A 21,893-nucleotide genomic window follows, 5' to 3' on the forward strand; every position below is an offset into this window, starting at 1 on the left:
TCACCTGAAGGGCACTGGGTGCTGCTTCTGGTGTTGGATTTATGCAAATTGAGCTGTGGCCAGTTCAAAGTGTCTCTCTGAAAGGTATATGGGAAAATGAACATTTGTGAGGCTTCTGTTTAAGGCTGGCTTGAAAGTGAAAAAAAAAAGGCAAAAAAAATGACTTATCTCAAGAATGAATGTGAACTTTTTCTTTGGAGAAAGAGTCTCACTTTGTCATCCTTGGTAGAATGCCATGGTGTCACATCTCACAACCTCAAACTCTTGGGGCTCAGTGATTCTCTTGCCTCGGCCTCCCAAGTAGCTGGGCCTACAGGCGCCCACCACAATGCCTGACCGTTTTTAGAGTTGGGTCTTCCTCTTGCTCAGGCTGGTTTTGAACTCGTGCACTTGAGAACCCACCTGGGCCTCCTCGAATACTAGGATTATAGGCACGAGCCACCTTGCCTGGCTTGAATGTGAACTTTCAAGAGTACTTGACAGTGAAGAAGTCGAGGGGACAAGGGACACATGCTCAATTTAAAATCAATAATTGATGTCCCTAAATCAAATCAACAAATGGTGTGCCTAATTTTAGGCCTTGAGTTTAGGTATTTTTAATCAGGTGGAGTTCATAGGGGGTCTGAATTTGCAAACAACTATCATAGGAAGATAGAGTGGGTAAAAAACATGTCCTAGGTAACTTTTATATTTAACACATGCATTAAAACAGTATAAAACATTCCCCTGTGATAAATAGGAGGCAATTAAGATTCATCCAAAGCTGGCTTCTAATCAAATCACTGCTCCACATTTATGGAGCAAGAAAGTTTTCTCAAACAAGTAGCTTAGCCACCCATTCAGTATTCAGCTAAATCAAACTGGGCCCTCTCAAAAGAAGAACAGAGAAGTAATTACATCATGTTCTCTTAAATAATCACTTCCTACACTTAGCCTTACGTCACTGCTACTGATAGGAGTTCCCAACCTGAGATTGGGTGTGTCTTCCAAACTTTAAAATGAAATTAAAACACTCAAATATGGTTTTATGTTATAGCTGAGACCAACAATTACAATATTTATGATCAATCTGTAAATTAAAATGACTCATCTTTTCTTTTGGACTCAGCATGGTAAAGACTTTCTCCACTTTAGTTCCAATAGTTGCTATTAAAAAGAGCCTAGCATTTCAAGATGGAAATCCTGAGCCTCTGTAATGGACTTTGCTTGGAATGAATATGACCCTAAACACCTATGCAATCGTTTTTATGAAATTAATGGAATCTGTATCTATAAAATAAAATAAAATGCAATATAGCTAAAGTTACAAATGCACTAAGCCAAAACATTTAACTCTCTGTGTGGAGTGATACACAGAATTGCCTTTTCACATTATCTTAAGTGAGGTCTGAGGCAGACACAGCAGGAAGATGAAGGCACTGGGAATTCGGCTGTTACGACGAACTGCCGCAAAGGAACGTGTCTGGTGGTTTTAAAACCCTAGGGAGAAAAATAAACAATTCATTACTATGGCCACTTTCTTAGATTTTTCTTTCCAAAGCACCTAAATGAAAGACAGGTGGTTAATCAGGGTTTGCAGCAATGAAACCCCCCAATTGGAGTCTCCTGCTTAGGACTCCTGCTTGGGTCCTAAGGACACGAGAGGGCCCGCAGCTGTCAGGTGTGTAGTGGAGGGAACGATGCTTCCTAGGAAGCAAAACATTCATTTTGCTGCACAATACCAAGTACTAGAATGGGTATTAAAAATGGAAAGCAGATGGGGGCAAGACATGATTGCAAGAGGGACTTTGCCTAACAATTGCAATCAATGTAACCTGGCTTACTGTACCCTTAATGAATCCCCAACAATAAAAAAAAAAAAAATGGAAAGCAGAAAACTTGATCCATCTCAACTATGCCACTTACCTGACAATCCGTATCTTATTGGAGAAGGGCTCCGACTTCGAGATACCTGGAAAATATAAAAACGTAACATAAATTACATAGTAGATGGAGTTCAAAGGATGAATCCTTTTGACATGTTTTTGTCCTAAAACCAGCTAAATAATTTGCTCTGAGGCACTTTAGAATATGATTTTTTTTTCCCTTTACAGTTGACCACTGAAATTCCTTTGATATTTCCTGAAACAAATGGGCATTCACTTCGGTTTAAATTAATTTAAATTAATTTTATTAATTAAAAACAGAGCCCAATGGCATGAAAATGGCCATGTTGAATTTAATGCTTTTTAGGAAATAAAAATAATCATGGTAACTAACTAATTAAAGCTAAGATGATGATCTCTGGCAGATCATTTCTATACATTATCTCACATGTCCAAAACTCTGCCTTATGAAGGAAAATTACCAAGCAACCAGAAAAAAAATCATCCTTCAAATCTCACCTTTACTACCACTAAGCAAAAGGTACCACACAGAACCCAAAGTCTGTTATCGCTCAGACATAACACTACAAGCATCACTCTTGCTTTGAGGTTTCAGACATGGAATCTGCTCTGAATGAATCAATACCTCAAATAAGCAAAAAAAAAAAGGACAAACCAAAAATATTTAATTTTTTATTTTGTAGGTAAACCCAGTTTTATTGTGATGAAAAAATGATAGAGACAAAGTTAGCATCAGTTTCACTTTTGAGACTATATTTTATTCTCATCTAAAGTTTAAATTAATTTGTTCTCCCTGAGCAAAAATATGAGAAAGAGAAAGATGATGATTCTAGGGGCTTCTCACAGAGACACTGCCCGCGGATAAGCTTTCCAATGAGAGTCAGAGTGAAACCGCCCTGGGTATAGCACGACAGGTTCGTAATATTATTCTTTCTTCTGATGAGCCATATCCTCTTTGAGTAGGGAGAATTGTGATCTTTCCCTTCAGAGTCCTCTCAAGATTTACTTATTATTTATCAATCTACAAAATGCACTTTTATCTACTATAAAAACTTCTGTGTAAATAAGGATAATTAAGCTATATTAAAATCTCCACGAGCAGAGCACCGCATCAGATGCAAGCCTTTTCCATTTCCCTAACATTTCTTAGGCCACCTTCTTCACCTAAACCCTCCTCCAATTCCCTAGCCCACTGAATTTCCACCCATTCTGAAAGGCCGAATCAAACACCAGTTCCCTCCTGAACCCTCCCTCAGTACCAAATCCACGTGGAATCTCCGTCTCCTTTGACAGTTCTAGCCCTTGCACAACTTGTATGGACTGCATCATACTGTATCACACTGTGGGCTTGGGGACTTACAGACTAGATCACATCCAGTCACTTCATTACATGAGAAGGGAAGAGATCATCTTTAGGTAATTTCTGTGTCCCTCTCAAATCTAGCGCCATCAAATACAGAAGGAATGTTCAGTAAAGACCATGATGGAGCCATATTAGACGCTCCTTAAACTCAGTAAGGAAGCTGGGTCTTATGGACTGCTGGGCTTTGGCTGTTTGCTTGTTTCGTGGAGGAGGTTTTGCAGCATCAGGCTACAGCCCCATGCTAGAGACAATTTCGGAGAAGCAAAGCCCTGCCGGACATGGTTCTCCTTCTCTACCACTCTATCTTCTAAAACAAGATTGAATAAAGAAGTAAAGAACTTTTGCTGGGATAGCCCTGTATTCAGAAGGCATTGACTAGACATTATTTGTTGAAAAATGAATAGTCATGAATCATCAGAAGGTTTTTAGAGATGTTATCTCCATAGTTTTCAGATATGTTTTGCCGTTACTTTCTTTTCTTTAAAAGAAGTATTATAGTATTCCTTCCAAGTACTAATACATAATGAAATGAATCTTATTTTTCCTACTTTGAAGTTGGGAACAATTAATTCCTGTAATGCTGTTTATAAACTATTGATACCCAGACCATTTGAGCAATTTCTCCAAACTCATACAATAATTTCTAGAGGCATCAAGGGCCTGTGCCTGGATCAGTTGACCAAGGATCCCGTTCTCTGTTCAGAAAACCATCTGGTCCTTAGTCAATAGCCCATTTCATCCACAGATAAAAATAAAACTATGAAGTAAGTCCTTGAAGTAACTAAGAAGAAAAAACTACCTTTACTTCCCAATTTGGGGTCAGCATTATCGCAACAGGTTCTCTTTCTACCCTTAACTTATAAACACCTCTTTAATAGGTGACTGTTGAGGTAAAGGACATGTCAACCATAGCTGAGTTTTGTGTAAAAATGAGTAGACAGATATATACCGTGCTTACACCAATACGGCTACGGGAGCAAATAGGACTTAAACTCCTGCTTCGACATCGAGTTACAGACCGCACCGAATTCCACTTAAAAAAGAGAGAGGGAGAGAGTCAAGGCTTTGCAAAAGCTGACACGGCTTAGAACAACACGCACAGCCCACAGAAGGAGTGGTTTTACTCATTGCTCTGACCCCCTTGGCCGCCACTGCTCAGCTCACCAACACAAGCTACAGTCCTTTCATTTCCTGCAGCGGCCCAGCCTCAGGGACTTCTCAAACAGAATCCCATTACAATGAACTTTGGAATATTCAATTCTTTGTGCCAGCAGAATTTTTTTATGAGTCAATGTTAGAAGTTACATTTCAATTTGTAAGTTTTGGAGAATATAATCTCCAGGTGGGCAGGGATTTGTGTCTTTTTTTATTCATTGCTCAATCCTCAGCACCTAAATACGGCACTTGGGTGGTAAGTGACTATTAAATTTAAAAAATTGTTGAATGAAATGCCACTGCTGCCCATAACTAAGTGAATAAGTAAAAAGAAAATGATATTCACTAAAATGAGACTTTTTTACTAGTGAAATTCTTCTTCCATTTCTCTCTTCCTTCAACCTTTTCCTTTTCCAAGTTCTTCCTTCTATGGTATTATTTTGTTTTAGGGTTTAAGTTGGGGCAAATATTGGTGACATGCTTGATAAGAGAGAAGAAAGAAGTTAAAAGGCAATTGCTGTATGATATAGAACATAAGAACACTGGCTGTTTCCTTTCCTTCCCTTCCAAACTGTGCTGCAGGTAAGAGTTTCTTAACAGAGGGTGATTGCTGCAGGGCCCAGAAGGGTCCAGAAAGGTGATTGCTGCAGGGTCCATCCTCAAGCATGTAGCTGTCAGATCAATGAAACCCAATTTCTATGGGCTCAACTTTCATAGCATGGAATATTTTATTAAGGTATTATTTTCTGTAATGGGATTCTTAAGCTTAAAAATAGCCTTTTCTTAAGTTTGTTTATTTGTTTGTTTTTAGACAGAGTCTCACTTGGTCACCCTTGGTAGGGTGCAGTGGCATCTTAGCAACCTCAGATTCTTGGGTTCAAGCAATTCTCTTGCTTTAGCCTCCCATATAGCTGGGACTACAGGCATCTGCCACAGCACCCAGCTATTTTTTAGAGACGGGGTCTCGCTCTTGCTTAGGTTGGTCTCAGACTCGTGAACTCAGGCAATGCACCTGCCTTGGCCTCCCAAGTGCTGGGATTATAGGCGTGAGTCATGGTGCCCAGCTCTCTTAAATTCTTTAAACTAAACTACTCCCTTTCTCCACTCCGTGTGTCAACTGCAGCTGCAAAGCATTTCCCCTAGTTTTCAGTCCAAAGAGGAGAAGAACAGAGACCAGCCAGTGGGGGCTGTGCTCTGAGCTGAATGAAGGGGCTTCACTTCATAATTATTTCTTACTAGGAAAGGCAGGGAGTAAAAACTACATAACATGAACTCTGCAGGACATGTGAGCACCGTGGCCTCCAGTTCATCATTCAGGCTCCACTGCAGCGTGCACACTCACACACCGGACCTAAGACTCCATGTCTGAAGACTGCTCAATTATTTAATACGTTCAAAACATTCTATAACCAATGGATGTAGGAAGCAACCTTCCCAAACAGATTGGTCCCCCTCTGCCCACCTCCTCTGCCCTCTTTTTCTCCATCCCTTCCCTCCTTATACATCATACCAATGAGAGAAAAACAAGGCATATTCATAGTTTCCCAAGAGGGAACAACGGTCAATAAAAATTCAGCAAACTGATTCCTGAAAATTAATTACTCACTTTAAGGTGCTTAGAATTATAGGAAGTCTCTCAGGAAATAAGTACAAAGGACTTTGCCTGCAAAATATCATAATATTTCTAAGACGGGGGTGGCAAGTACGGCTAATTCAATTTTATAAATAAATTAACAAAGAATTGCTTCCAGAAATATATGAAATTATGGAAGAAACAAAGAAAAGAATCTATTCTTTCCTAGACCATCTCCTTTCTCTCCTTGGTATGAAATCTTATCAAACCACTCTTTATGAATTTCTTTTATAGAATCTCTGGGTTTATAAATGTTCTCGAACTTGTGAAGCAAACACTTGGGACGAATTGTCACTATGCAAGGCCACCGTACAAAAGCCCCTCTCCTGGTGACAGCTTCTCCCTTCATAATGACACAGTCATTCTCCATGAGAGCAGGCCACACATGATATAAGACCAAGGGGGCAGTGAAGTCCGAGTCGTAGCTGCGGCGATACCTGTTGCAAACACACAAAACAAAAGAAGCAATTACATAGCACAACCAGGGGAGAACACAGTGTAAACTTTCACTTTGTATTATTCTCAGATTGACATAAATATGGATCATGATTATGTTATTAAAGAGACAGTTGTGGGCTCTCAGAATAGGAACAAGTGGTAAATAAAACCCAGCATGGACTCACTAAGACCAAATCATGTCTATTGATCTGATTCCTGCTCTTCTCAGGATGACTAGAATGACAATTCAGGGAGAGGCCAGAGATGTAGCCTCTCTGAAACCCTGTGAGGCTTCCCAGAAGATTTCTCTTGCTATCTCCATGGACAAAACTAAAGAAAATAGAGGTGGATGACTGACTTAGTGGGTGGATCAGAAACTGGTTTGATGATCGTATCCAAAGAAGGAGGAAATCAAGGAATCAATGACACCCTGAATGAAGATGCTGAGGGCTCTCCCTCCATCCTGGGATATTCAATCAGCATGTTGATCAATGACTGATACTGACAAACACACAAGGCATGTTCAAAGGTGGGGCTGGACAGTGAACAAGAGAGAAAAACTACATGACTGTACCCAAAAAAACCCCAGCTCAACAGACTGGAATAATAAGCTGAATTTAATCAGCTAAAATGCAGTGTGGATACATGTGAGGTGTTGCAATTGAGTCTAAAAAAGTGTTGGACTGCACAAATAGAGGAGATAGATGACTTAGTCCCAGCACAGGTGAAGATACAGCAGGTTTTAGTTGTACTCAAAATGAATCAACAGCGTTGAAACCAGGGCCCTATGTTCGGTTGTGGACACTTCCTGCAAAAGGAGTAATCAGAAGAACTCAGAACACAGGCCAAGAGAATAGATCTATTCTCAGAAGTCTCAGACCCACTTCAGATGAAAAACACCTGAAACCATGAGGCCAGAAGGAGGAGGATGTGGGCAATTGCTTTCAAATGTATGAAAGGCCCAAGTGAAAAGGCATTAGCCTTCATCCGTGAGGTCCTAGAAGTAGGAGGAAATCCAATCCCTGTTAGAACTTCAATTCCAGCTGTGGACCAGCCGTCCTAGTGCACAGCCGTCCAGTGCACCAGCCACAGATGGCCCCAGAAGCAGCACATTCCCTCTGGTTAAACCAGGAGGCCTAAGGGAGGCCTGTGACATGTGCAGAGTCCACAAACTAAAGCGGTGAACAGCTTGAGTGGTACCGTCTGTCCTATGAAAGAGAAAGGAGTCAGGAAGACGGATGAAGACAATAGGTTCTGGAAGGGTGTCAGGAAGACACAGTGGCAGTGTGAGTGGGAGCAGTGATCTGAACAAAAGGACAAATAGGGCAACAAATTATGATGTGCCATAAGGCAACCAGGAAATTTACATCATTGAAAGAAAGGTATGTGGTGTCCCTCATCAATAAAGCTTGCAGGAGCCCTGGGCAGCCCTTCCCCATAACTCCACAGCCTGAGCAGACACCCAGAGCTAGTGTTTCCTGAGCAGCGTCCTAACTGCTAACCCTCTATAGCCTGAGGAAGCAAGTATTATTATTTCTCTCATTTGACAGAGAAGAAACAAAGGACCAGAAAAACTAGATACCATGCCCAAGATTATACACCTATTACGTGGTAGAGCTAGAATTTGAAACCTAGGCAGCTTGAGGTGGGAACCTGTGTTCTCGACAACTAGTTTGGCCTCTTCCCAGATAACCTATAGCCATAGCCTAAGATATTATGAAATCTCAATAAATTTTTTAAATTAATTTAATTTCTTCTAATTTATAAGGGAAATACTTACTGTGTAAAACTTGGTAGTAATCTAATAGTGCTAGACCAGTGATTTTCAACTGGTGTGCCCTGAGAGGATCTTAGGTGTGCCATGAAAAATGTTAAAGATTATTAATTAAATTATATTCAAAAGAGGTTCAAAATACAGTAAGTATAGTCTTTTATTTTTTTACTCTTTTTTTTGTATCATTATCATTTAAGTGTGCCACAGAAGTTTAACTTCAGTGTGCCGTGAGGTAGAAAAAGATTGAAAAACACTGTCTCAGGAGAATCAAGAGCATTCATTTTCTCATGTTCGTGTGAATACAGAACATGGGGTGCTTGTTAGTCTGCAGATTCCTACACCCCACGCAGGGCCTACTACATACAATATCATGAAATGTGGTCCAGGAATGTGCATTTTTAACAAGTACCTTGAGTAATTTTGACATAGGTGATCTACACTTCATATGTTGAGAAACTTGGCCTAAATAGCGCGTCACACTTTATGGGGGCAACACATGATTGCAAGAGGGACTTTGCCTAACAATTGTAATCAATGTAACCTGACTTATTGTACCCTCAATGAATCCCCAACAATTAAAAAAAAAAAAACAGTGAAAAGTAATAACATTTGTATTTATATAGCACCTTTCCTTTAAAATGTTCTAGATAGGCTCAGGTCCTTGTTAGTTCTCTCCAGAGACCAACCTGGTTTCTGGGAAGTGGCCCCAGGAGAGAGCCCTGCCCTGCGGTACAGAGAAGTATATAGTGGGCCTGGAAACCAGGGGGTACCCATGGACTCCCTTCCACCACCACCACCACCACCACCACCACCACCACCACCACCCCCGCACACAGACACACACCAGAGTTCTTTTCCCCAACATGCTCTCAGGGACCAGAGAAGACAATTTATTCACGAGGACACCCCTAACTTCTGCTCCTGTGTCTCTTACTTGTAATCATTAAAAAGTTCTCCATCGGCCCCAAATGCAATATCTAGGGGCGGTTCCAAGGTCTGCATTGCAAAGGCGATGCAACATATCTCCCGGATAAAGTCACTGAGGAGGCAAAAGTCAACTTCAGGAGGGAATGAAATCTTGGGATTGATATTCATGGCTCGGATCACATCCTGCAAGACAAAAATGGCATCACCTGTTACCAATCTGTAACAAGAAGCTCTAAAGACTCATGACTGATGGGAGGTAGGGAAAGAGCATGTGAGTGAAAACAAATTAAACCAGAAAAACAGTGCCTGTGCTGAAAGGAAAAAGATGTCCCTTATTAATAAGGAAAGAGGACAGAGGACAAATAACATACTAAAGACAAAGAGAGTCTCTATAAAAAAAAAAAAAAAAAACAAGGGTGTGGGTAACTTCCCTGGCTTTCATTTACCATTTCCTTATTTTGCCAACACTGAACTCCCACTTGCTCATAAGCCATAATAATGTAATTATAATAAGTTGCTTTGATCAAATATTTGCTATGTGCCAAGTCCTATTCTAAGATTACCTTCTCTCTTTCATCTACTTTTCTCAATAACTCTGTGGGGTAATGACCATTGTTGCTCCCATATAAAGATTAGAAAACTAAACATGTGAGTTTACACAGCTAGTAAGTGTGTAAGGGTCAGGAAGCAAACCCACAGTTAGATTTCCCAAAGCCCTTGGCTCTATCTCCCAGTCTTAACAGCCCATCTAAACAAGCTAAGACTGTTTAGAAACAATGGGTGCTACAAAGTAAAATTCAATGCTGTTCGTATACTCCATTATATAGTAGTAGAATCAGTACTACATATTGGATAGCTTCTGGGTTATCAGCATTCACTGTAAAACCGTAGCAGCAAATGAGACCCAGCACTTACATTGACACTGCTTTGGGGATCATACATCTCAAGATGACAAACGATATAATCTGAAACAGCGTTCTCAAAGTCATTGGACCCAGCATAAGACGGCGTCAACGATTTCCTCACACGGATCTTGAAATGTCTGAATGCCATTTTAGCTACATGGAATGCCTCCTGCACACAGAAAAGGAGATTTACTTGGTGGGAGGCGGTAGGTAAAGAATCTCAAAGGAAGGAATTAGAAAGGATGCAAAAGTCAACATCGCATCATTGGTCCTCTGTAGCTAAACACAGTCAAAACAAATCTCTAATATTTTGAGAGATAAATACATATATGATGATCCATGTTCACTAATTTCGAAACAGCTGACCATTGTTCTGGTAATTCTGAGTGCAGGGAGCAGGGCAGTTCAGAGACTCAAGGAAACAAACCCTCTGCTGGGAGCCCACAGTCACATCATGTAACTGACCTCGAACCAAGAGAAAATTATCACTCCAGCGTACACACATCAAGACTTGGTCTTGTTTCCTGCCATGTATTAAGTCAACAAATATTTATTAAATGCCTACTGTATGACAGCCATTGGGGAAATGCAGTTATGCAAGATTTGGTCTCTACACTTACAGAGTTTTAACCAACTCAGTGAGTGGCTCTTAATTATATAAACCAGGGGTTGGCAATTTTTTTTTTCTACAAAGAGCCAGATAATAAATGTTTTAGGCTTTTCAGTTTTAGGCTTTTCAGGCTATATACAGTCTCTGTCACATTTTTAAAAAATTCTTTGAAACTGTAAAACCATTCTTTCATTCTTATCTCTCAGAGTGTATTTCTTTGAGAAATACTGACCAGGTGCAGATATGGTGCACAGGCCCCCAATATGAATGAACAAATACAGGAAAGGACAAAGTTCAGTATTTCTGATCATTCTGCCTTCATACCGATGCTTTATTTTTAAATATTTAATGATTCTCATTATGAACTCTTAGTATCTCAACATGGTACCCACCCATAGAACAAATATTTGCTTTGGAAATTAAGGTTTCTATAGGTGCACTTTTAAATCTGCGGTGCTCTAGTAGCTGATAGGCTAGAAGTTTTAGTAACTACTCTTAGTTAAATAAACACAATCGCAATCTTCCGATTCTTCTAAGGACTGAAATCCACTAGCAATAACGCATTCACTCTGGGTGTGTGCACGTGAGGTCTGCAACGCGTCTGCAGCGCAGTCCCACTGCAGACAGCCTCGGATGAAGGAAGGGAGGAAGGGGGAGGAAGGGGGAAGAAGGGGGAGGAAAGGGGAGGAAGGGGGAGGAAGGGGGAGGAAGGTCCAACGTCGTGCGGTTAAGGTCAGTCCTTCGTGGCGCTGTTCGGGATCTCCGAGCATCCCTTCTTGTTACGTGCTATAGAAAATAAACCAGTAACGGCGGCGAGGGAGTGAAGGACGGGGAGGTGGGGGAGGAGACAAATGGGGAAACTACGGAATCTCCTCCCCTTCGGTGACCCAGGATCCGCCGGTCTTTAAAAGAGGCTCTGTCCCCACCCCTCTCCGCGCTGCCCGCACGGAGGCAGGAAGCCCGCAGCGGCGCCTCGCGTACCACGGTGGCGATGTAGATGATGCGCTGCACCGTCTCCGCGTTGTTGATGCAGCGCCGCAGCAAGCACTGAGCGTCCAGGCGGGCTTGGGAATAGGCATCGCTGAACCGGGACAGGAGAGCAGCCTTGCGCGCCACGCTTGACAGTTTGGAGCGGTTCGGGGACGGGGTCCTGATCTTCATGACCGTGGAGGGGCTGCGGCTGCGGCTGCGGCTACGACTGCGGCTGCGGCTGCGGCTGCGGCTATGGCTGTGGCTGCGGCTGTGGCTGCGGCTGTGGCTGCGGCTGCGGCTGGGGCTGCGGCTGCGGCTGCGAGTGCGCCTAGGGCTGTGGGCGCGGCTGGGGCTGTGGGTGCGGCTGCGGCTGGGGCTGTGGGTTCGGCTGCGGCTGGGGCTGCGAGGGCGGCTGCGGCTGGGGCTGCGAGGGCGGCTGTGAGCCTCAGGGCTGGGAGACTGGCTCCGGGGCGACCTGTTGGGGAGCAAGGATCAGCCGGGAAACGCTAGGATTCATGGCTCTTTCTTGTCCCTGCACTATGGTTCTCCTCCTCAATAAATAGCCAGGGCCGCTGGGTGCGGTGGCTCACTCCTGTAGTCCCAGAACTCTGGGAGGCCGAGGAGGGAGGATCGCCTGAGCTCAAGAACTCAAGACCAGGCTTGACGCCCGTAGCTCAGCAGTTAGGGCGCTGGCCACATACACTGAGACAGGCAGGTTCAAACCGGCCTGGGCCTGCTAAACAACAATGACAACTGCAACAACAACAAAAAAAAATAGCCCGGTGTTGTGGCAGGCGCCTGTAGTCCCAGCTGCTTAGGAGGCTGAGACAAGAGAATTGCTTAAGCCCAAGAGTTAGAGGTTGCTTTGAGCTGTGATACCACATCACTCTACCCAGGGCAACATAGTGAGACCCCATCTCTACCAAAAATAGAAAACCTAGCAGGGATTTGTGGTGGACACCTACAGTTCCAGCTACTCAGAAGGCTGAGGCAAGAGGATCACATGAGTGTTAAGAGGTTGCTGTGAGCTGAGACGCCATAGTACTCTACCCAGGGCACAGAGTGAGATTCTGTCTCAAAAAAAAAATTGCAAAGGAGCCTTGGACCCCTAGGTGGGGTGAGAGGCTGTCTCCTTGACCTCACTAGGCCTGTGAAAAGGCACTGCCTCCAGAGGCCTCAATATTCCGGATCTGCACACAGGGAGTGAGGCACTGTCACTACTGGGCACCTCAGGCTGGCCTTGGAACCAACTTTGATCACTGGCCATTTTACAGATGAGGAATTGGAAGCTCAGAAAAGTAAATAGGACCATCCTGGAATAACCCAGCTAGCATGAGTCAGAGTTAGAGGAGAAGTCAGATTTTGCTGTTTCTTACCCTGACTTTGGGGTACTTACACATGACTCATACGAACTCACCACACAGCCCTGTGGTACCAAACAGAACCAATGCCAACTGAACTGTGAATTCTGTGTCCTTGTCCCAGCCTCACCTTTGTGGTCATTCCTCCTCTCCAGAGCCTGTTTTTACACACGTCATTTTTGCACTATTTCAGGGTAGGTAGGGGTGGGGTTGGAAGAGCAGGTGAGCTGATACATGTGACAATATTACCTGGCAGGGTGTAAAGCACTATCTAAGTGCAAAGTAGATTGCTCCCAAGCCTGAAGTAAATTGTCAGGCCAGCTAGCCCAAGACAATGAGCACCCCCCGAAGAGAAGCTTTGTAGAAGAAACTATGGGTTAAAGGTAATGTAAAACTGAGTGCCATGGTGTGGGGATACTCTTGGGTGAGGCGGGGGTTGGAGGCTCTTACACAGTGCTTGCCCATTCCTGTGGTATAAATTCTCCACCATGGCAGAAAGCATGGAAGCAGTTCTTGGGAGGCAGTATGACTCAGTAACAACAAAACACTGGCAGAGTGATTTCCAAAATGAAACTAAAGTGACATGTAGCAAAATGGGGATGGACTTGGCTACTTTGGTAGCTTGGATCAGGGCAGATTGGGGCACCCTGAGGGAGAGGTGTTATAAACAATAAGGGAAATGCAGAGACTCCACAGAGAAACGTCCTACTTTGTTCTCTTAGCACTAAATTAATAACCTGTCTTAACATCTGTCAGTAGAAAAGGATTTCACAAGAACTTACCCTGCACACGCTGTCAAACAAAGTGACATCTGAAAAGGAAATATCCTGCAGTAAAATGAACAGCCACCCCTGGCCAGGGGGTTCCTAGGCCTCAGAGAAAAGGACTCTCATATGGAACATTCTGTCAATGTGGGCACCCTGTTACAGGCCCACACAAGTCGGCTTTCAAGCCAAAGCCAAAGCTTTCCTTCCCCATATCTCTCAGCCCAAAATTAATTAGTGCCCAAGGACTAGTAACCCCAGCAGCGTTTTCTCTGTCTGGAAGGGTGCAGTTTAAAACAATCCCTTCATGATTTATAGCTTCCTGGTATCAGGGAGGTTTGGGTTCAGGGCATCATGTTCCTTCTCCCTGCCCTTCCACAGCCAGACTTTACCACTAACTCAGCAAAAAGAGCTGAAGTGTCAGAGAAGGTCTCTGAGAGTCTGTCACACCTTCCTTGCAGCGCACATTTTTCCGCAGACAGAACAGCTATCTCGTCCTTCAGGTTGCGGAGATGTTTCTCGTAGTCGGCGGCCGTGGTCTCGGGGTTCCGCTGCTCTGTGACCCGCTTCATGGAGCTCCGCTGAGATTTCCGAGCCTCCTGGGTCCGCGCCTCCGTGACCCGCGGTTCCGAGGCCCGCAGCTCCGAGATGCGCGGCTCCGTGCTCCGCGGCTCCGAGGCCCGCAGCTCCGAGATCCGCGTCTCCATGATCCGCGGCTCCGCCGATCGCCTGCTCTCCACGCTCCTGCGGTCCGGGTTTCTGTGGCGAGCTTCCTCGTGGGCTTGGAGAGATTTCAGCCTGGACAGCAACAGAGGGCGGGGGAGGGAAGAAGAGGAGAGGGCAGGGGAGGGGAGGGGAGGGGAGGGGAGGAGAGGAGAGGGCAGGGGAGGGGAGGGGAGGGGAGGGGAGGAGAGGAGAGGGCAGGGGAGGGGAGGGGAGGGGAGGGGAGGAGAGGAGAGGGGAGGGGAGGGGAGGGGAGGAGAGGAGAGGGCAGGGGAGGGGAGGGGAGGGGAGAACGCAAAGGTCAGAAGCAGCACCTGGCACGCTTGACCACAACAGGCTTCCTGCCCAGCCTGCTACTCCTGCACTGGGAAACTCTGATGGAAAAGCACAGGGGCAAACCCACATGAGCCAAGAGCTCCACCCCAGTCTGCAGGTCGCATGAAAAAAGGTCCCTAAACAAAGGACACTCAAAAGAGATCTCCAACAGCTCCACATTGGACTGATCTTAACTGCACAAAACTCAGCAGACGTTGGACCTCCAAAGCTGGTCGAAGATAAAATCTACCCTCACTAGCTTTTCAATTCTCTGAGCAAACAGAATATGGGGAGAAACGGCCATGGAAACTGAATACCATCCACAAGACTAGCTGGAAGTATGAATCTATGGAAATCATGTAGCCCAGAAACAAACAAAAACCCTTTGGAAATAAAATGGGCACCCTCACTAAGATACAAAGAGTCATGGCCGCCATGAAACACAGCAAAAGCCAAGAGGGAAGGTGCTGTGATGGAAATGACAAGGGTAGAAGATGAAAAGCAAGGTAAAATCAAGGATGTAGAGAAGCTTAAAGACGTGGCAGAATTAAAACTTCACTAGAAATAGTAAAGAACAGAATCGGTGCTGTAGGAAATGAATGAGTAATATGATCAATGACTCAGAGAAGTTACACCAAATAGGAACTAAGAGATTACAATGATGATGTGGGGTGAGGACAGTAGTGGGAAACAGAACAGCATCCCCAGCTAAAATTTATGGGCATTCCTAACAAAATCAGAACAACTGAAATATGTGTGAAGACAAAAAGGGGGGTGTGACCGAATCTGCTTCCTATCAGCTCATCTTGGAGTGGAGGGGAATCAGAATTAAGATAAGGAGATACAACCATAAAGCCGTGTTTCTCAACCTTTTTTATCTCATAGCACACTTAAACCAATAGTTAAGCTTCTGTGTCAACACACTTAAATTATGTTGATCCAAAAAAAAAAGAACAAAAAAAAGAAAGAAAAATAATATGCTTACTGTGCTTTGAACTTCTTTCAAAAATAATTTAATTAATGATCTTTAAAAATTTTTGCAGCCCATATGCCGTAGCACATAGCCCATAGCACACCGGTTGAAAATCACTGACTTTAAGGATCAGTGTTTATTATCCCCTCTGCCTATTTATCATAAAGAAATAACCTGGGGCAGCGCCTGTGGCTCAGTCGGTAAGGCGCCGGCCCCATATACCGAGGGTGGCGGGTTCAAACCCGGCCCCGGCTGAACTGCAACCAAAAAATAGCTGGGCGTTGTGGCGGGCGCCTGTAGTCCCAGCTACTCGGGAGGCTGAGGCAAGAGAATCACTGAAGCCCAGGAGTTGGAGGTTGCTGTGAGCTGTGTGATGCCACGGCACTCTACCCAGGGCCATAAAGTGAAACTCTGTCTCTACAAAAAAAAAAAAAAAGAAATAACCTGATGTTTAAACTAAGATTTCCCACAAAAGTTATCCCAATATTATTTCCAATGTTGAATATTGGTATCCAAGTAAATATTCAGTGTTAGGTTAATACCCGATTAATGGAACATGGTGAACTTATTTAAAACTAAGTTCTACTTAGTTTAATCAAAACTGTTTGTTTTTCTTAATGATAGAGAAAAACAATGTCAAGTGAAAAGGTAGGATCCTAATTTGTGTACTTATATATACTTTTCTCTGTAGTCTCAACTCTATTTTTAATACACTAATCAGAAATACACTAATCAAATGTCAACTGGCCCTGGAATTAGGAGAGGGCTTTTATATTGCTTTACACTGTGCTGTACTTTGGAAATTTTCTATAGTATGTAGGTAGTAATTTTATAGTTAAAAAAGGAAAACATTAATTGCTGCCTTTTGTCTCTGTTGGTGAACACGTTTTTTTCATTTGTAATGGAGCACCAAAAATGGTAAATTCAGTGACTAATCAGCAGGCTGCAATAATCCTGTCATTTTTTTTCTTACTGCTTTTTTAGCTGATTTATTTCCTCCTCTGCAGCCAGAAGGGATATGGCCGATCTGTTCCTGGTTTCTTCAAGATTCTTTTCAGTTTCAGCCAGACTGTAAGAGAAATTGGTAACTAAAGATGGATTTTTCAAAATTGCAGACTTTCTAAATCAAGGTGTAGGTTCTTTGGGGGAACTTTTGGCACATAATATAAATTCAACATAAACAAGATCAAGTTATAAGACATTTGCATTCAATCAAATAATATAATATTGGAAATATTATGGTGTGCTCGTATGCAAAAACATGCTAATATCCTCTGCTCAATGTCAAACACAAGGAAATTACAGAGCTATTACCCCAAAAGACTATGTAATAACTGTTAATATTAGAATGTAAAAGACAAAGAAACTCTTTCAATTCCATCTTCTCACTCTGCTAATTTATCTGCTCTAACTACACCTGGTCCCCAGGCTGCCTCTCTTTATAAAAATCTACATTTTTCTACAATATTTCAATATCTATTGGCATTATTTTGCATTTGACTTAAAAAATTACGTGCCCATCTATAAAGAAAGTGTTCCTCAATCATGACTACCCTTCATGACTTCCTGCCTCGCACTTCCACCACTGACTGAGCACAATTTCCCTGAGTTTTCATTATAGTCCAGTTACTGGTACTTTCAAGGTCTCTCTTCATTGTAGACAAATAATAATAAATCATACTCTTTCCTCAGTTCTATCTAAATTTAAAAATAAATAAGAGTGGAATGAGCCTGGACATAGCGGCTCATGCCAGTAATCCTGGCACTCTTGGAAGCCATGGGAGGATTGCTTCAGATCAGAAGTTTGAGACCAGCCTGAGCAAGAGCAAGACACCTGTCTCTACCCAAAATAGAAAAAACTAGCTGGGCTTGGTGTCACATGTCCATAGTCCCAGCCACTCAGGAGCCTGAGGCAGGAAGATCACTTGAGTCCAGGAATGTGAGATTGAAGTGAGCTATGATGATGCCACTGCACTCTAGCTGAGGCAACAGAGTGAGACTCTACCTCAGAAAACAACAATAACAACAACAAAATAGGAGTGAGATGAATGACATTGATGAAAACCAGTGGTTCTCAATGGTTTGCCCATGGTTTCTTGACTTCTCTGACCTCACCGCCCGAGATCATCAGATCATTGCAGCAGTCCCGGGGCTAATAACATGCAACTGCCCTCTAAACTCACACCCACCTTCCTCCTTCCCTCTAGATCAGTGGTTTTCAACCTGTGGGTCGCGACCCACAGGAACTGTATTAAAGGGTCGCAGCATTAGGAAGGTTGAGAACCACTGCTCTAGATGGAAGACCGGTAGGAGGTAAAACACTGGGATGATAGTGAAGCACACAGAAATAATGGGCTAACAGGGTCCCCATCAATTCCACGGATCCCAGCCTGTAACACACTTACCCAAAATCCTACCCCATGCCACCCCAAACAATGCCCACTTATCAGTGCTACTCCACATACGATGTCAACTATCTCAAGCAAAGTTCGTGTCCCCTTCTCTTGACTTCCACTCGTATCTCATTACATTCATGCTGTAAACGACTCGAAGGCAAGGATTTTATTTTATTCACCTCTTCATCTCTACCCCCAGCACATACCACAGTGCCTGTCACACAGTAGGGCAACTTTTAGTGAAAAATAAATGAATGGGAAAAATGTTTAAAGTCTAAAAAAAAAGCCAAAGTAGTATTAATTTCATAAATATATAGCTATTGGAGATTGAAAGGAAATTATAGTGATATAATTCAAATATGAATACCTTATAGATTTTAAAAAGTAAATATGGGGGCAGCGCCTGTGGCTCAGTGAGTGGGGCGCCAGCCCCATATGCCGAGGGTGGTGGGTTCAAACCCAGCCCCGGCCAAACTGCAACAACAAAAAAATAGCCAGGCGTTGTGGCGGGTGCCTGTAGTCCCAGCTGCTCGGGAGGCTGAGGCAAGAGAATCACAGATGGAGGTTGCTGTGAGCCGTGTGAGGCCACGGCACTCTACCAAGGGCAGTAAAGTGAGACTCTGTCTCTACAAAAAAAAAAAAAAGTAAATATGGGAAAATAAACATTTTTTATCAAGAGAAAACTGTAAAAAATGAGAAGAAAGGAAAATGGACCAAGAAAGGAAGGAAAGCACAGCAGGAATAAAGAAGATATTATTTTTCTCTCCCAGCACAAACAAGCAAAGATACCTGGCTAATTCCACAGGCCCAGCTGACATACAAAGAGAAGAAAGAGAAGTACGTTCATGTTCCAGAATTGTTCTAACCAGGGTAGGTAAGATTCTACTTAAATGTTTTGTTACACATTTATTCATTCACTAGCAGATTATTGAGAGCTGACTATGTGCTAGGTATGATGCTCAGTGCGGGAGATACTACAGTGGCAAAACAGCAGTACAAGATAGTAACCCTTTGGCTCTTCTGGTCTGGTGTGGAAGACAGATCATAAATATGCAAGCAAGTCCATTTTGTAAAGTTCCCGGTGCTGTAAGTGCTATTATGAGAAAAGCAAGTGACTGTCAAAGAGAATTAAAGACGGGGAGAAGAAAGACCTTTCAAAGTACTGCAGTCATAGCCAGACTCTGAGAAAGTCACAATTAAGCCAAGACTCAAGGATAATGAAGAGCCATGTGCGCAAAGAGCCAGTGGAAGTTCTTTCTGGCCAAGACCTCAAGGTGAGGAAGTCGCCCAATTCGGGGAGACCAGCACGAGATGGGGGTGCAGAGCGAGGGCCAAATCAGGGAGGGTGCTGTGAAAGCGTGGCAAGGAATTTTCAATTTTTTCTAGGTATGAAGGACAGAGACTAAAAACTTTTAATAAGCAGGGTGATGTGATATAATTAAAAATATATGTATCTGCTAAGTGAAAATGTAGTTGAGCACCAATGGAAGCAGGAAGCAGAAAGCCATTTGGAAGGAAGGCAACTGGTCCAGGCAAGAGATATCAGGTTCATGAACTAGGGCAGGGGTGGTACAGAAAGCAAGGGACAAACATGGGAGACTATATCCAACTGGACAGGCTAATGGATTGGGTGTAGGGGATGAGGAAAAGCAAGATTCATAACCAGAAGTCCTGCGGGCTTCCACCGTCTGGAGTTTTGTCAAACCTATGCAGACCTATGCCCATTAGCCCTGTGTTATTGGCATTTGCACCTTTGGACCCTAGCCAGAACCAAACCCTCCACCACAAGGTTAGATGCAGGGAAGTTCCGGGGGGGGGGGGCATTTATTGCATAGCAGGCAGCACCCCGGCTTTAAGAGACATGTAGACAGAGTAAGAGAGGGAAAAGAGGAATAGCTACCCTCAAATATGGGAACAAATTCCATCATTTGTGATACCTTACATAAAAAAATAGAATGAGAACCACAGGTGAGTTAAAACAAAACAGAACTAGGAAACCCTGGAAAAGCAGGAAGCACCTTCGTGTAGGCAACTCTCAGACCATTGGGGGTGGGTGGGGAGTGTACACAGATATAAATGAGGAAGAGAAAGGAGGCGGGGGAAGGGACCCGTGGGAGTTCTTAGCACTATTCTTGCAAATTTTCTAATAAAAACATTGTTTTCTTTAAAAAAAAAAAAAAAAAAAAGCATGCGTTAAGTTTCTTGGTCCATGGTGCTCCTTATGGGTAACAACAGAGTCAGTGTTAACAAGAAAAAAAGTGGGAAGTCCTGGCCTCTATGGGGACTGAACCAGCAAAGTCTTGAAGTCCTGCCTCATAAACACAGGCAAAGGAAGGGACCCTAGTCACCTGCCACAGATGCCAGCTAATGTCCCAGGAGACCTAACCAGACAAGGCACAACTCAAGACCCTTCAGCACAAGACGCTAGTGTCCAGGTAGAAACAAGGCCAACAAGAAGCAGAGGGCAGCCCTGGCCTCAAGCACCAGTAGGGTATGGGAGCATCGCCCCCTAGAAGCCAACCCAAGGAAGGACAGGGGAAAGGAGAACCCATGAGAGGGCAAAAACCACTCTCAACACAAGTTCGCACTGGGAATTAACTGAATGTGCAGGACTACAACAAACCAAAAAAGCCCATGTTGCCTTAATGGGGCAAATTTGAGGATTCTCCTCCCTTCCTTCCAAGATGAGCTGACATCAGTGGAAATACATTGTAAATTTTATCCTGTTGGCATATTACATTTGTAAAATTTGACTGCCGCAGTTATACAACTGCCCTGACCATGATTCCAACCGGGAAAATGAATGGGGGCGTGTGGACGTGCAGATGCATACCAAGAAAAAGGTCTGGAATAAAATATACTGAAATGTTAACAGAGATGAGATAACTGGTGATTTTTATCTTTATATTTTTACCTGTGTGCATTTTGAGAAGGAAATTTAGATTACTTTTATCATCAGGCAAAACAAAATCAATAGGGATGTTTTCCTTTAGGGGAAAAAGAAGGAAATCTCACCAGACAACCAGGCACATTATCCTACCACAGGTCTCAACTCGTTTAAAAAAAACACTTCCTTGCCGTCTGTCCTACCCATATCAGCAGAGGTGCGATGCTGTGGTAAGAGAAACACCTCACTGATGGACTCTTGTTAGGTACGTCAAACACGTTTCATACCTTCCTCAAGTCCAAAGCCAAAGTCTGCGAATTTCTTTTCAGTGATTCCCTAAGATTGTTACCCTGCCTCTGCCCCCCGCAGTCATTTGCTCTCTGTTATTGCCTGGCATTGCTTCTTTGAAAAAAAAAAAATCCTTTTTATTCCTAATAGTTATTCCAAAATCTTGACTTGTTCATTCTCTCTCAGCCAGGCATATAGGTATAGTCCCCTAAACAAGAACAATGGTTGGATAGCTGAGCCTGCCTCATCTTTCTTTTGCTGTCTTTCTCAATTTTTCCCTTTACCTGACCTTCACACAGCCCTCCCCCAGTTCACGCTTTCCTTTCCATATCTTTTTTTCAAATTTGCCTCCCAAATGATAGATTTTCATCTAACCATCTTCATTTGTTTATCAATGTGGGCTGTTGGTGGGCTTATGGAGCCAAGAGACTAGGGATCCTAATATAATAGCGATGTTATGTTCCCAAATTCAAAGACAGGCTCCCAGCTCCCTCTGTCACACTCCCCACACACACATCATATT

The 21,893-nt window shown here is 43.4% G+C and overlaps 1 protein-coding gene across 5 annotated transcripts in view; it reads right to left on the reverse strand.

Annotated features, from left to right (window-relative positions):
* Nucleotides 1-1,297: 1,297 nt before the first annotated feature.
* The window catches only part of SPATA18 (spermatogenesis associated 18), a 34,260-nt gene continuing 13,664 nt past the window's right edge, over nucleotides 1,298-21,893 (reverse strand). Inside the window, exons 5-13 of one of the 5 annotated variants that reach the window (XM_053577729.1) lie at nucleotides 16,773-16,868; nucleotides 14,239-14,586; nucleotides 11,673-12,138; nucleotides 10,092-10,250; nucleotides 9,184-9,359; nucleotides 6,351-6,474; nucleotides 4,208-4,282; nucleotides 1,906-1,951; nucleotides 1,298-1,479 (exon numbers count right to left, since the gene is read on the reverse strand). In XM_053577729.1, the coding sequence (XP_053433704.1) occupies nucleotides 1,472-1,479; nucleotides 1,906-1,951; nucleotides 4,208-4,282; nucleotides 6,351-6,474; nucleotides 9,184-9,359; nucleotides 10,092-10,250; nucleotides 11,673-12,138; nucleotides 14,239-14,586; nucleotides 16,773-16,868 (1,498 nt within the window). In that variant the 3' untranslated portion in view covers nucleotides 1,298-1,471. Of the gene's footprint in view, nucleotides 1,480-1,905; nucleotides 1,952-4,198; nucleotides 4,283-5,542; nucleotides 6,475-9,183; nucleotides 9,360-10,091; nucleotides 10,251-11,672; nucleotides 12,139-14,238; nucleotides 14,587-16,772; nucleotides 16,869-21,893 lie in introns of those variants that run through there. The other 4 variants (XM_053577728.1, XM_053577731.1, XM_053577727.1 and 1 more) reach the window with 4 other exon arrangements.

This window comes from Nycticebus coucang, chromosome 23 (assembly GCF_027406575.1).
Source record: "Nycticebus coucang isolate mNycCou1 chromosome 23, mNycCou1.pri, whole genome shotgun sequence".
Classification (NCBI taxonomy): domain Eukaryota; kingdom Metazoa; phylum Chordata; class Mammalia; order Primates; family Lorisidae; genus Nycticebus; species Nycticebus coucang.